We start from the raw sequence: 14,843 nt of genomic DNA on the forward strand, positions 1-14,843 counted from the left end.
TCGCGTTTTGGTGGCAGCGGGACCCCCGTTAGTCGCCTCCGTAAGTGGACGAACGGCGGTGGGCTGTTCGTCACAGTGCCGATAACAGAATATGGCGACGCCTGGCAAGTATTAGACTACGTGCAGAAAACTCAGATTAGTGGCGCCACTCCAGAGAAAAAATAAAAAGAAACGCTAGAGTGGTGCTTTAACTGTTTTAGTTTTTCCAAAATACTTACATGGGCGACTCCTACACATAATGATATAGTTTCAGAGACACCCATGACATACCCTGAAAACGTCTACATAGGACACTCAGAGGAAACCACAATCAGAGCAAACAGTAGTCATGAAACCAGAGAAGGGAGTTTATTCGTTATTTTACCTCTTGATTAGATGCGCTCAGATATATACATATGTAAACAGGAGTTGTACACAGTTATGTTGTGCAACACAACAGCACAAAACCGAAAAATAGGAACATATACCTCTACCATAGAAAAATATTGCTTGTTACTGTGTGATTCTCTATTTCAATGGCAATGCATCGTCCGCATGAAAAGCCCCCAAGTGACGGTTTGTGAGGAAGTCAAATAAAGGAATATTGCAAATTGCTTGATGAATATTGGCAACGCTGATTTCTCTTGGTGCTCTGTTCAGGACAAGAACAAAAAAATAACAATTAGCACAATCGACAAATGACACGAGACAATGAAGAAAATTAATTTTAACAGTACACGATTATTGCTTAGAGATAGACTGACGGAGTTTACCACAAAGAACATTTATCATCTGTAGATAAACGTCTGATTGCTGGAAGACAAGTGATCACTAAAATGGAATAATGAGCCCTCCTCCGTCCGCCTGCATAACGACAGTAATGAGGAGATTGACTAGAGTGGTGGTCAGCCATGTGCGGTGCTGCTATAAAGTCTAACGACTAGTGGGGATCGCATGGTAAAGCACGATGTCAGGGAGGTACAGCGCAGAAACAGAGGTCACAGCGTGGAGGCAGTGTGGGACATATCCTGACTGTCTGCTAGCCCCAAAACAATTAAATAGAGAGCCAGTGACTACTTACTAAGCACCACTCACACTTCTACTCACCGTGGTTATGCAAAAGAAAGTAATTTGTGGTGAAGTTTTAGTGATTGTGAAGTTCCCACCAATCAATCCTTTGCTTAGATGTTGTATCATATAGGTGATAAATGTCCTTTCATGGACAACACCTTGACAATGAGCTACGTTCAAAGTTAAGCTGTAGCAGCCATAGCCACAGGCTTGTCTTCTTCAAACCAAAGACAAAACGTTAAATTTACCCAGTGAAAGCGATCAGCTAGACATTTACTCTACAGATGAGACATATCTGGGACCTGACTGGAGTTTGCATGAATGAAAATGGGCATCTCTTTATGATGTCCATATAATTAGGATAAATGCACATGGGGTCTTTGATAAGATGGCGTACCTACATTGTTTTTGAGTAAGAAGATGCTTCCAGAAATCACGAGTGGGGTTTTCTCTGATTGTTTACTAATGTTTTCCCGTCTCCCATGATGGCACACCTGAGAGGGGATCCGCCCAGTCAGGACAGGAACCCTACTGAAGATAAAAAGGCAGTACCTCTCCCTCGCTTCAGTTGGGTTTCCTGTCCTGACAGGGACCCGTGTGCTGAAGACTGTGTGTCAAGATGTCAGTACCTGCCCACGCTGAGCCCCCGGGTGCAAGCGCCGTCCGCGGGTCCCCCGGGGGCTCAGCGTCCGAGCGGGCGTCATCGCAGCACGGTCAGGGGTCCAGGGGCTCTTCCGTGGCTGCTGCGCCACCCTCCCCCCTCTGCCGATGTCCAGGAGCTCCAGGAGGGGCGTCCGCTTCCGGGTCGCACCCCTCTGACGTCACGCGCAAATGAAGGAAGTGATATCAACTTTAATAGGGCTAGGATGGATAGTAAACGTCCCCAAGTAAAGATTAACACCAGTAAAGGTGCAAACCTTCCTAGGGTTAATACTGGACTCCGAGCGACAGCGCTGCCTCCTACCAGAGAACAAAGTGACCAAGATAAGGGGCCTAGCTCGCACAGCAATACAAAGGCCAGCTATGACACTGAGGAACGCAATGTCCCTTTTAGGCTCATTGACATCATGCATACCCGCGGTAGCGTGGGCACTGTACCACTTAAGACAACTGCAGTGGGAACTTCTGTCAGTCGCCAGGGATTCTCACCAGGGTTAGTCTCCACCCTGTTGAAGAGTAGGAAACCTATAACATCTCAAATCTATGTTAGAAAGTGGAAAAAGTTCCTAGAATTCCTGGGGGGAACCTTTAGGGGATGCTCCAGTGGGACCTATCCTAGAATTCCTACAGTCGGGGCTGCAACTCGGGTTAGCCACTAACACCCTAAAAGTCCAAGTCTCAGCTCTGGGGGCCCTATAAAACTGCAACCTAGCATCCAATAGGTGGGTGTCCCGGTTCATAAAGTCCTGTGGTAGGTCAAGGCCGGTCATTATCCCAAAGATACCACCCTGGGACCTGAATCTAGTCTTAGAGGCTTTAACCAAAGATCCCTTTGAACCACTGCAAGAGCTGTCACCAAAACTATTCACACTTAAAACTGTATTACTGGTAGCCTTAACATCGGCCCGTAGAGTGAGCGACCTACAAGCTCTATCTATATAACCTCCATATACGCAGATCTTGGATGACTGAGTGATTCTAAGACCAGACCCGGCTTACCTCCCCAAGGTGGTCCAAAAGTTTCATGGACTCAGGAGATCTCCTTGCCATCATTCTGTAATAATCCTAGAAACCCGGGGGGGGGAGCAAAAGTTCCATACACTGGATGTAAGGAGGGCCATATTACAATATATGTCAATAACTAGTCAGTGGAGGAAAGATCAGTCCCTGTTTGTAGCCTTTCAGGGTAGTAGGAAAGGGTACGGGGTAGCTAAGAGTACCATTGTCAGATGGATCAGGGAGGCCATTATGTTATCCTACTCTGCAAGTGGCGCTCCGGTTCCAGAAGGCATCAAGGCTCACTCCACCAGAGCCGTGGCTACCTCCTGGGCAGTGAAGGCTCAGGTATCGATTGAGCAGATTTGTAAAGCCGCTACTTGGTCCTCACCTTCGACCTTTTTTAAGCACTACCGACTTGATCTATCTTCCTCTACTGACCTATCCTTTGGTAGAAGAGTGCTACAAGTGGTGGTCCCTCCCTAAGGTGTCTTATTCTACAAAAGTCTCTCAGGTGTGCCGTCATGGGAGACCACCAAGGTTACTTACCGGTAGGCGGTTTACCGGAGCCCATGACGGCACCTGTATTTTCCCCCACTTATCACTCCTTTGGTGTGCACTATAGTTTGGGTGCTTGCTTTGTTAAATATAATGTGGTGAGAGTTTTTACCATGTGTACTAACCTGGGGGGCCTCTCATGCTCTGTAAACCAACTGAAGCGAGGGAGAGGTACCGCCCTTTTATCTTCAGTAGGGTTCCTGTCCTGACTGGGCGGATCCCCTCAGGTGTGCCGTCATGGGCACCGGCTACCGGTAAGTAACCTTGGTGTTTTTGGGCTGCAGCTTTGCTGTTTTTAATGCCATATACAGTTGTGCTCATACGTTTACATACCCCGCCACAATTTTAGCTTTCTCTGCTTTTTTTTTCCGGAGAATATGAATGATAACACCAAAGCCTTTTTTCCCACTCATGGTTAGTGGTTGGGTGAAGCCATTTATTGTCAAACTACTGTGTTTTCTTTTTTTAAAATCATAATGACAACCCAAATCATCCAAATGACCCTGATCAAAAGTTCACATACCCTGGTGATTTTGGACTGATAACATGCACAGAAGTTGACACAAATGGGTTTGAATGGCTACTGAAGGTAACATCCTCTCCTGTGACCTGTTTGCTTCTAATCAGTGTGTGTGCATAAAAGCGGAGTGAGTTTCTGGGATCCAGACAGACTCTTGCATCTTTCATACAGCAACTGACGTTTCTGGATTGTGAGTCATGAGGAAAGCAAAAGAACTGTCAACGGATCTTCCGGAAAAGGTAGTTGAACTGTATAAAACAGGAAAGGGATACAAAAAGATATCCAAGGAATTGATAATGCTAGTCAGCAGCGTTCAAACTGTGATTAACAAATGGAAAATCAGGGGCTCCGTAAAAGCTAAACCACGGTCAGGTAGACCAACAAAAATGTCGTATACAACTGCCAGGAAAATTGTTCGGAATGCAAAGAAAAACCCACAAACAACATCAGCTGAAATACTGGACTCTCTGTAAACTAGCGGTATGGCCATTTCAAGATGCACAATGAGGCACTTGAAGAAAAATGGGCAGCATGGTCGAGTTGCCAGAAGAAAGCCATTACTGAACAAATGCCACAATCTCGCCTACAATATGCAAAATAGCACAAAGACAAGCCTCAAAACTTCTTTAACAAGGTAATTTGGAGTGACAAAGACCAAAATTGAACTTTTTGGCCACAACCATAAACATTACATTTGGAGAGACGTCAACAAGGCCTATGATGAAAGGAACACCATTCCTGCTGTAAAGCACGGAGGTGGATTGCTGATGTTTTGGGGATGTGTGAGCTACAAAGGCACAGCATACTTGGTCAAAGTTGAAGGAAAGATGGATGCAGCACGTTATCAGCTAATACTGGAGGCAAATTTGCAATAATCAGCCGGGAAACGGCGCATGGGGCAAGATGACCGTCTTGGTGCCAGCTGAAAACTTCCAGCTCACCGCTTGCTGAGGCGAAGACAGAAGCCATCTTAGGACAAGGACCTAGTGGTGATGCGCAAGAAGTCACTCCGCCACCAAATATCCGCATTACTGAGTGTCCAGGAGATCCGAAGCACTTGCGGTCTCTGAATCGGCAGCGGCATACTAAGCTCTCCAGTCTTCTGTGCGGGCGGGAAAGGTGACGTTCCCGGGTCCTAGAGCAGTCATACTCGCTTTTGCAGGGAATAGGCGCAAAATACAACATCAAGGAGTCAAAATCTGGAGTGGAGCATGCAGGGTTCCTCAACTAAGTCACCAACAGGGTTCCAATATGCCGGCTTAAATATGGAGGAGGAAGAGGATGGAAATGGCCTCCACTTCATGGGGGTCACCAGAGGCTGGGAAAAATAAAATGGGTGCCTCTGCAAAGACAGCCTTGGGAGACTCTCTATCTTTACTGAATGTTCTTCATGCAGTCAATAAGTATAATACCACTCTTGATACACTCACAGTAGAAGTAGGCGGAGCGCACCGTGGCTGTCAAGGGCAGAGTAAGCAAGCTGGAGAATGCCCTTCTCCCTGTCTGTAGTGATATCCAAAGTCATGCACAAGCGATGGCAGACCTGTTGGCAAAGGTAGGAAGACCTAGAAAATTGCCAGACAATATCAGAAAAGTGGGGGTTCCAGAGAAGGTGGAGGGGAGGGACCCGAACAGCTTCTTTGAAAAATGGCTCCTTGACACTTTTGGCAAAGAAGTCCTAACCCATTTACTTGCAGTACAAAGAGCTCATAGGATCCCTAGAAGGCCAGGACCAGTGAGTAGACCTCCTCTGCCAGTTCTGATTAAAATCCTACATTATAAAAGATTGGGACATAGTTCTATCAGGCTTGGTGGGCAGAAAGTCTCATTCTTCCGGCACTTTTCAGTTGCTATCCATGTTACTGGACATCAAAACGAGAATTAGAGAATTGGGCCTACAATAATCTATTATTTACCCTGCCAAGCTGAGAGTGGTTGCCCTTGATACCACCACATTTTTTGAGAATAAGGATGCCCTCAGATGGTTGAACAATCATGAGCAACAGATCCAACAGGAAATGAGAGGTGAAAGAGAGTGAAGAGGAGAGGCTTTTGGAGGAAGGAATCCTATGTATTTTGCCTGCAGACTTAGGTTTATGGAGACATTCGGCCTGGAACCCGGGTTACATGGACAGCCCAAGCATTTGTGTTAGTTCCGTGGCCTAGGTTTTGAGCAGGTTTCTTTTTTTGCAGTAGAGGAGAGGGTTCTGCTCTGGAGTGACTTACAACTGTAAAGTAGTTCCTTGTGTTCTTACAGAAAGAAATCATAACAGATGGCTCTATGTTTCTGGACCCCATCCCTTATCTTTAAGGGTAGGTTTATGTTGGTCAGTGATAGGGATTGGGTTTAGGGCGGGGACACGGAAATGGGGTTTCTCTTGGTAAGCACATGTATCAGTTATTGGTTCTTGGTAAGGAAAATAATTCTGAAATATAGTATACTGTATGGGATTCTAAAAGTTCTCTCTGTCCTCAAAATATGGGTCTAACAGTGATGTTCATATCATGGAATATTCGTGTCCGCAAAGACAGCTCCAAAAGGCAAGCAATTTTACGAAACGCACATGACCATGGAATCCACTAGGATGCTAAATAAGTCCTGGTTGGGATTTAGCTTCCACTCTGTGTACTCCAACTATGCCAAACGAGTCAGCCTTTCAGTAGATAATAGTATCCCCTTTAAAAGCAAAGCTTCCTTTAGGCCTCCTTCACACATCCGGTGTCAGGGGTCCGGCGGCGTGCGGCACCGGATGTACATGCGGCGCCTGATGCGGCTTGGAGGACATTTAAAGGAGCCGCAGCATCGGGGGTCGAGAGAGCCAGCCGGAGAGAGATCGGGAGGCGAGAGAGCAGCCATAGAGACAGCGGGGGACGAGAGAGCAGCCAAAGAGAGCGGGGGACGAGAGAGCAGCCAGAGAGACAGCGGGGGATGAGAGAGCAGCCAGAGAGACAGCGGGGGACGAGAGAGCCAGCCAAAGAAAGGTATGGAAAGAGAGAGAGAGAGAGAGAGAGAAGGGGAGGGGGAGAGAGAGATGCGCGCTGGGCACTTGTGGGGTTAAAACTCTCAGTGCCTGGGCATGCGCTGTTGAAAAAGCCGGTCCGGCGCTGCAAAAAAAAGTTGCAGCCAACATTTTTTGCAGACGCCAGATGGCGCATGTTTGCCGTATCCGGCAAAACCCAGAGGCGCCGCATGTCCATCCGGCACGATGCGGCGATCATTACATTCTATGTGAAAAAACCAGATCCAATTCTGGATTTCACAATTTTCGCCGCATCGTGCCGGATTTAAAAAAACGGATGTGTGAAAGTAGCCTTAGAGGTGATGAGGGCAGGTTTTTCGGAGTTCAATGCACAATATTCCACTTTGAATGCACCTTTGTTGTGGTATATGTACCCCCTTCATACTCTAATGTTTCACTTAAAATACTAGTTTGCAGAGTGACGATATATAATTATGGGTGAGTTCAATACGTGTAATCCTTCTAATAGGTGTCCGTCAGGGAATGAATCTCCCTTTCGTTGCCTGATTAATGAATTGCGTCTGATAGATATTTGGAGGGTTCCCAATTTAAAGGTTTTCCCTTGTGCTTTAGCAACATACCAGTCCCTCTCACAAAGTGATATGGTTGTCCAAATTCCCTTATGGCACACTTTCTAAGCAACATTGAATATTCCAGATATCAGATCACTCTCCCCTCCTATTTCAGGTACAGGTGGACCTATTCTTGACAAGATTTTCTTTGAGATTGAAACTTAACACATTCTGGCTTAAACTTATTAACAATGATAACGTCAATGGGAAACAGTAAGAATTTTTTAAGCATACTGTAGGCTCAGTATGTAGTATTATAGCTTATGACGCCAAAAAGGCGTTCCTGAGGGGGGATCCTAATAAGAGAAAAAAAGATGGTGAAGGATAAATTGCGAAAGAAGGGAGAGGACTTAGGGTGCAAGTGAAAGAAGCTCCATATACTCAGAAAATTGGGAGGAGTGGAAGGAGGCCTAGCAGCAACTGTGAGCTTTCCAATGGGAAACAGGTGGATAAAAAGAGTAGCTTCCAAAAAACAGCTTTACGAATATGGGAAAACAACTTAGCCGCACAGGCTCAACGAGATAATGCATTTATATATAAGTTGAGAGGCAATAAGGGGAATGTCCGTTCTCAAAGCAGTAAAATATTACAGATTTTACATGGCTTTTATTCGGGCCTTTATTCATTCAGGGTTAAATACACTCAAGAGCAGTTAGTGGAACATTTAACTGGGATTTGCCTCCCTTGTCTAAGGATTTTTTTTTTGATATGCCGATCACAGTAGAGGAAATTCAAGAAGCAATCGGGAAAATGCCTAATGACAAAGGGTCAGATGGTCTCCCAATAGAAATATATAACCTGTTCAAGGGGGAATTAAAGCAGCATTACTAGGAAAGGATTAATGATTTCTTGTACAGAGCTGCCAAAGTCTATGTATGAGGCAATATGCAAATTGCCTCTCAGAGAGGAAGATGACTTGAACTCTATAGCGCCACCTGTTGGTAGTAGCGATCCTACAAGTCACAATCAACCCTTTAACGAGTCTTGTAATAGGACTTAGGATAAAAGCCAAATCAGAATCTCAATTTGCAGACACGGTGTTTCGAGCTATTGGCTCTCGTCAGTGCAAAGTATAAGAACTGATTTGGCTAGATGTCTAAGGGGTAAGGTTTCTCCTTGTGCAGAGTGACATACCAGCTCTGGCCTGTCAAGATAAGGAGGCTTATTTGCCGTGCAATGCTCCTCTGGGAAAATAACATACAAATTACCTCCTCAGAGGCAATAATGAGGCAAAAATTGTGGTTTGGCCTAAGGAGGGAAGGGACAAAGTTACAGGACTCAGAGACCATAAAGAAGGAGGGATTGCTTGAAATATACTCCTATTTGGAATAACCCTTGTTTGAGGGAAAAGCAACTTCTGGAGGGTTTGGGGAGTGGAATATTCAGGGAGGGAGGCATGTGTATTAATGGTTTTTAGATGTCACTTCTGTTCCTTTGACCACCTAAAACAGGAATTTAACGTGGGTAATTCTGAACTCTGCAGATATCTACAACCAAGATAAGCTGTAAGAGCCAAAAAGACCATTTCTGACTTCTCCATCTCAGATAATGGGATCTTAGACAATGTGGTGCGGGGTAAAACAACTAAAGGTATTATCGCCTTGTTATATAGCGCTCTGTTAACAAGAATCCTTGATGTTCCTATGGCTGTAGTCAAAACAAGGTGTGAGATGTGGGTCGTATTTCCATGAAAGAATGGGATATCTTGGAATCTACAAGACAGGTATCGATTAATAGGAGGAGATCACAACTGTTTTTAAATCAATAGTCTATGCATTATTTAGGATGGGTCAGAATGGGCAATCGCGGCCCCTATTGCAGGGAAGAAGTGGATTTGCTCCACATGTTTTGGTCATGTTCTCAACTGGGTGGGCTGTAGAAGAATGTGGGCAGACTAATTATGGAGGTTCTTAACATTCAGGTTCTCCTCAGCTCCACGACCTGTGTCTTGTGTCTCGTGGGAGATAGTGGAGATTCTTCTCCAACTCTCCTGGCTATAGCCAAAGTACTATATCACACCAGGAAGACCATCACCAAACACTGGTTGGCAAGTAGTCCTCCCTCAATAGATGAAGTAGTTCAGTGCTAAAATAATACAATCCTAATGGAGAAAAAGGTACATATTAAAATGGGAGCAACCGGTAAATTCAGAAAACAATGGGTAGATTAGATAAGATTCCCTGCTGTAGTGTCTGAGGTGCTAGCGATGGATGTGTTCATCAACTTATTAGTGTTGGAATGAATGAGCCTAAACTACATACTAGGATATTGATTTAAGCTCTTCTATAAGTAGTGTTAGTATTGTTATACATTGTGGTTTATATATGTGACGTCCACCAAGAAAAGCAGGGTGGGAGGTTGGTTTGTGGGGGGTGGTATGGGAATTTAAGGTGTTGGGATTTTTAGACTTTTGAACAGCGGTCATGTATGAAGACAATGTCTTTGTTGATAAGGCACAGTTTGTAGAAATTTTCTAATGTACCTTTTGCGAGAGGTCATCTGATAGCCCATAGCTAAAGCGTCTCTTAGCAAGTCGCTGACAAACTGCTGAGTGGCCTGAGGGAATGAAGTAACAAAAATAAATTAAGAAATTCAAGAATGACCAAAAAGGTATAAAAGACGACCATAACATAAAATTGGAATAAAAATTACCTTCAACATCATTTCTTCTACTGGAGAGGCATACATGTTTTTGTGGACTTCCACCGGTTGTAATGAAATCCCAATCTAAAATGAAAAGAACGAAGCTTTTGCAGCTGAATAGTTTCTTGGATATACACGGATATAGTGTGTTTAGCATCAACAATATATCCTGCCTCCAACAGCATGATGCCCTAATACAGCCATTTTGAGTAAGATAACCCCTTTAACAGACATCACTGTGATTTCTATACATTTTTTTCTCGCTGAAATGCTGTATAACATGGGAATAATCACAGCAGTTTCTGAATTCCCTAAATCAGCAGCAATAAATCTGTACCTCTTGAGCGGTGTCCCTTATAAACTCGCACGATAGGCTGGGGGTCAAGTAAAATTTGATATCTTCTCCTTCCTCCTTTTCCTTCTTAATCTGAGGTTTGTGCTCTACCTCTGTGCTGAGGATATCAACATCTTCTTCCACTTCTTTCTCCTTTTGAAGAACCTTCTCTAGTTCCTCCATTTTTCTACAGAGAGCGCTGGGAGAGGAGTAGGAGGAGGGTAAAGCTGAAAGGTAAAGTTCAGGCATAAATACTTGGAATTCTAGATATATGAACCTATATTCTCTGCCTAGTGCAGGGCCATATGGGGCACGAATGACACAGGGATTCCAAGAAAGGAAGTGTTGTCTCTGCATGCGCTGCACTTGGTATAACACACTGTACAAGTTTAGCTAAATGTTTTCTAACTTCTAAATATGTCACATGGGTGTTGGATGAGTATGAAATAGGTACAGGAGCGGCGGGTGCAATTACCCACTACTGCCCCTGTGAAGTGACTGCAGTGTGCCAATAGGTTACGGTGGCAGATGTGCGACTCTTTGCACTCCTATGAAGCAGTCACAAATCTGTACATTCCCATTATTCCGAGGTACTGAAGATATGCAAAGCGTCACAAAGGCAATCAAATGACTGCAGGCTCAAGTTTCCTAAGGGAAAGGGGGGGCTATATATGAATACTGAAAATGAAAAAGGTTGGCCACCTTTGTGAATTTTTTTTTTTTTTTTAATTTATTTAAATGCATGCATTTTGGGTTAAAAATTACTTTTACTATTGGGTTTCATTTAAAATTTTGCCCCTTTTGGCTTTTACATGCTCTTTTATTTCCCTGTACATTCAACTTAAATGTGGCATTAGGTCATAAATCACCCGAGAGGAGCCCAGAGAAAGGGCACATTCAGACGTCCACACAAATTAGTCAGATGAGACCGCAATGCACTGACTGGCCACAGGTCTACTGACCAGAGCGTGGCAGCTCCATATACTTCTATGAAGCGGTCAAGCTCGGGTCAGTAGGCCTGCGGCCAGTCTGTGAATCGCTGTCCCGTCTTTGACCAATTTTAATGGATGTCTGAATGCACCCAAAGGCAGATAAAAAAACCCTTTCCTATTAGACTGTCATAATGAACTTCCTGACGGAGATGTACTTCGAGGTCGACCACCTACACTTATTAGTGAAGCTTGACACTGACCAGGACCTCTGCCTACAAAGGCTGCTTGTGAAGGAGAAGGTGACCAGACCTGTCCATCGGACTCCGACACTTGTAAGCAAGTTATACCATTCTCTATATCAGGATTCCCCAACTCCAGTCCTCAAGGCTCACCAACAGGTCATGTTTTCAGGATTTCCTTTGTATTGCACGGGTGATGCAATTATCACCTGGGCAATACTAAGGAAATCCTGAAAACATGACCTGTTCGTGGGCCTTGAGGACTGGAGTTGGGGAACCCTGCTCTATATGATGGAGAAGTTGGGCAGGCACTGCTCTAGCATCACATGTACAGCCACACAACCCAGCCCCTGCTAACAAAAGCCCCACTTGCCTGCCTCATTATCTATACGAGTCAGCACATCTTCAAACGATTCCCTTTCATCAGTGGCAGTCTCAGGGTCTGGCGGAGTGTAACCATGATTTCGACACCAATGCACAATTTCTTTTGTCTTCAGTGGGGCAAAATTACCAAATTTTGCTTGTTTTTCTATGATTTCAAGTAGCTTTTTTTTCATAGCTATCGCTCGTTGCCACTAAAATCAAGGATATAAATGTGTGAAATAAATAAGAGGACAGAAATTCACTTCTGAACTTCATTTTTCTATGTTCCGATGTTTAATCAGATAGCGAATGAAGCACAGAGTAATATTTCTGTAAAATCAGCTGCACCATACAAGAGAATACATCATAAAAAGCACCATGTGGTTTATTTATTTTACTTACATATATAGCACCATTAATGTCTACACACTTTACAGACATCACTGTCCCCATTGGGGCTCACAATCTACGTTCCCTGTCAGAATGTCTTTGGAGAGTGGGAGGAAACCCATGCAAACATGAGAGGAACATACAAATTCCTTGGTTTGGCAAGTACGGTCTACCGGTCCACAGTATGGTACTGCAAGGACTCCATGTGAATGAATGATAATAGGGTCCACCTTCACGAAATTAAGTGATAAAAGCAAAATAGCTTGAGACAATACCTCGGACGCTCTCCTTTTTCCAATGTTCCAACTATAATATTGATCCAGTGACCTTGCACAAAATGTGTTGCTTCCATCTTCATCTATGGAAAGAAAGCACAGCAGACCTTTTAATAATTGTTTGTAATTAAAGAACTACTTTGGAGAAGGAGTCTTCCGCCAGATTTTAAATTGCTTCTTAATTCTTGATCACAATAATTTAGTATTTTTGAGACGTATTGCTTACCAGAGGAGGAGTATGTAACTTGCAATAGCCCAAAGTTGTAATAGAAATTGTATGCATACATAATGTTAATAACTCGCTATTTATACATGAAAATATTGAAGTGGGTGATCCAATACCTAAAATGTCCTTTCTAAATATGTATCTTTACATCATAACCACTTTTGCAATTAACTTTATTACAAAATACACTACATTTCTTCCTGTCCGATTCCCAGATGTGTTTTTTTCTTTACCTCACTTCCTGTGACGTTTCGTTTGAGAGGAGTTCCAAACGTGACATCACCGGAAGCTGGGGCTGCACTCGCTTTCCTGCAGCGTCTATTGCCCTTCCTGGAACAGGATGTAATCATGTGTCAGTGCTGCAGGTACATACATCACCGCCCTCCGAAAACGACCTGGATCTATGGTGAGAATAGCTGTGGGAAAGGAGAGTGCAGCGCTGGCATGCTGCTTCAACTTCCGCCTACGCGTCTTCCAACTGTGAAACAATAGCTCGTCATACATGCCGGAATGTGCCGATTAGACAAACATTCTCTTGCTCAAAAGTCAATAAAGCAAGGCAAGCACATTGAGTTGGAATGTGGCCAGAAGAATGCAAATCGCATACCTGCAGTCACGTGACCGCCTGCTCTCACTGACATCACCAGAGAATCCTGAACGCATGCAATGCGCGCACTGAAAGGTTTCAGAAGTCTGCAGTTACAAAGTGTGACTGCAGACTTTCATCAGAAGACTGGAACCCCTTTAAAATATTTATTATGTCATCTTGAGAGTTTATAAAAGTGTGTTTTTTTGTGATTAAGAAATAAAGCAGAAATTTCATATAATTTCTGCGTATGTGCAGAATAATCTTTTACTAGTTTGTGGAACATTATCTAGTGGTCACTGGAAAATCGGCTCCTGACATAAGCGTGAAGGAGAGAATAGCTAACGAAATCAATTATTAACCGTACATAAGCTAGTTCAGATGTGGTGCGACAAGATGGCGTCTCCATCCTGGAACAATGCCCAGGAAGGAATCCTTGGAATGTTAAAGTGGTTACACTGAATACCATATATAGAGCAGACCTAACTTGGACCAATCACAGACTGACACCATGGTTGCTCAGGAGATGTGGGATGCCCTCTTCCTGTGTTACATGATCTTTTATCTGTAAAAATAAAGTCAGTTCTGTGCCAGCTCTGGCTGAGAGAGGAGAAAATATCTGACTTCTGTGTCCGATGTAATTTCTGTAAGCATGCACTTGGCTCATATTTATTAGGTCAGGGACAGGCAATCGCTGAGATCTCACTTTAAGAAATCACCCTCACATAAGTATCTATAGTGGAGAAACAAGTGGGAAGTCATCATCTATTTCACGGGTGGGCAATTAAGTTTCCCGACGGGGCCGCATGAGAGACCTGAACTTTGGAGGATGACATGACCAATATGTTGATTCTGTTCAATACTATAATTAACATTTTATAATCATTTTATTGCTTATTATTGAACAGATCACAACCATAATTTACTGATTTTTTTATAGTTTATAAGAACAGTAAATCATACTGCATCTATTATTCAGCACTTGCACTTTCATCAAGTGCTCCCCCCAAAACAGTATGATGTTCCCACACACCCAAACAGTATGATGGTTCACAGTTCCCCTCTCAGTACACTGGACACCACAGCCCCACTACATAGTATGATGCCCCTACAGCCCCCCTATAAAGTATGATCCCACACATGCGGTATGATCCCTTACAGCTACCTATACAGAATGAAGATCCTCAAATTATGATCATCCATAGCTTATGATGACATTATGATGGCCACCACAACCCCTTATACACAGTTATGGAACCCATGGTCCCTCACACAGAATGATTCCCCACAGTCCTCAAACACAGTATGAAGGAATGAAGGACCGCTACAGCTCCCCAACACAACATGATGGCACCCACAATTCCCTCAAACACAGTATGATCCCCCACATTCCCCCAATAACAAAATGATGACTCCTCCACCAGTCCTTCAGACACAAAATGATAATCCCCAACAGAACCCCAAACACAGTATGATCCC

At 43.9% G+C, this 14,843-nt stretch overlaps 1 protein-coding gene across 3 annotated transcripts in view; it reads right to left on the reverse strand.

Annotated features, from left to right (window-relative positions):
• Positions 1-326: 326 nt before the first annotated feature.
• Positions 327-14,843, reverse strand: part of YEATS2 (YEATS domain containing 2) — a 112,221-nt gene continuing 97,704 nt past the window's right edge. For all 3 annotated transcript variants that reach the window (XM_073581258.1, XM_073581257.1, XM_073581256.1), the window contains 6 exons: positions 12,553-12,635; positions 11,898-12,099; positions 10,357-10,580; positions 10,029-10,103; positions 9,859-9,932; positions 327-631 (listed from right to left, as the gene is read on the reverse strand). In XM_073581258.1, the coding sequence (XP_073437359.1) occupies positions 508-631; positions 9,859-9,932; positions 10,029-10,103; positions 10,357-10,580; positions 11,898-12,099; positions 12,553-12,635 (782 nt within the window). In that variant the 3' untranslated portion in view covers positions 327-507. The remainder of the gene's footprint in view (positions 632-9,858; positions 9,933-10,028; positions 10,104-10,356; positions 10,581-11,897; positions 12,100-12,552; positions 12,636-14,843) is intronic.

The sequence above is a fragment of the Dendrobates tinctorius genome, unplaced genomic scaffold, assembly GCF_039654945.1.
Source record: "Dendrobates tinctorius isolate UK_male_01 unplaced genomic scaffold, ASM3965494v1 ptg000069l, whole genome shotgun sequence".
NCBI lineage: Eukaryota > Metazoa > Chordata > Amphibia > Anura > Dendrobatidae > Dendrobates > Dendrobates tinctorius.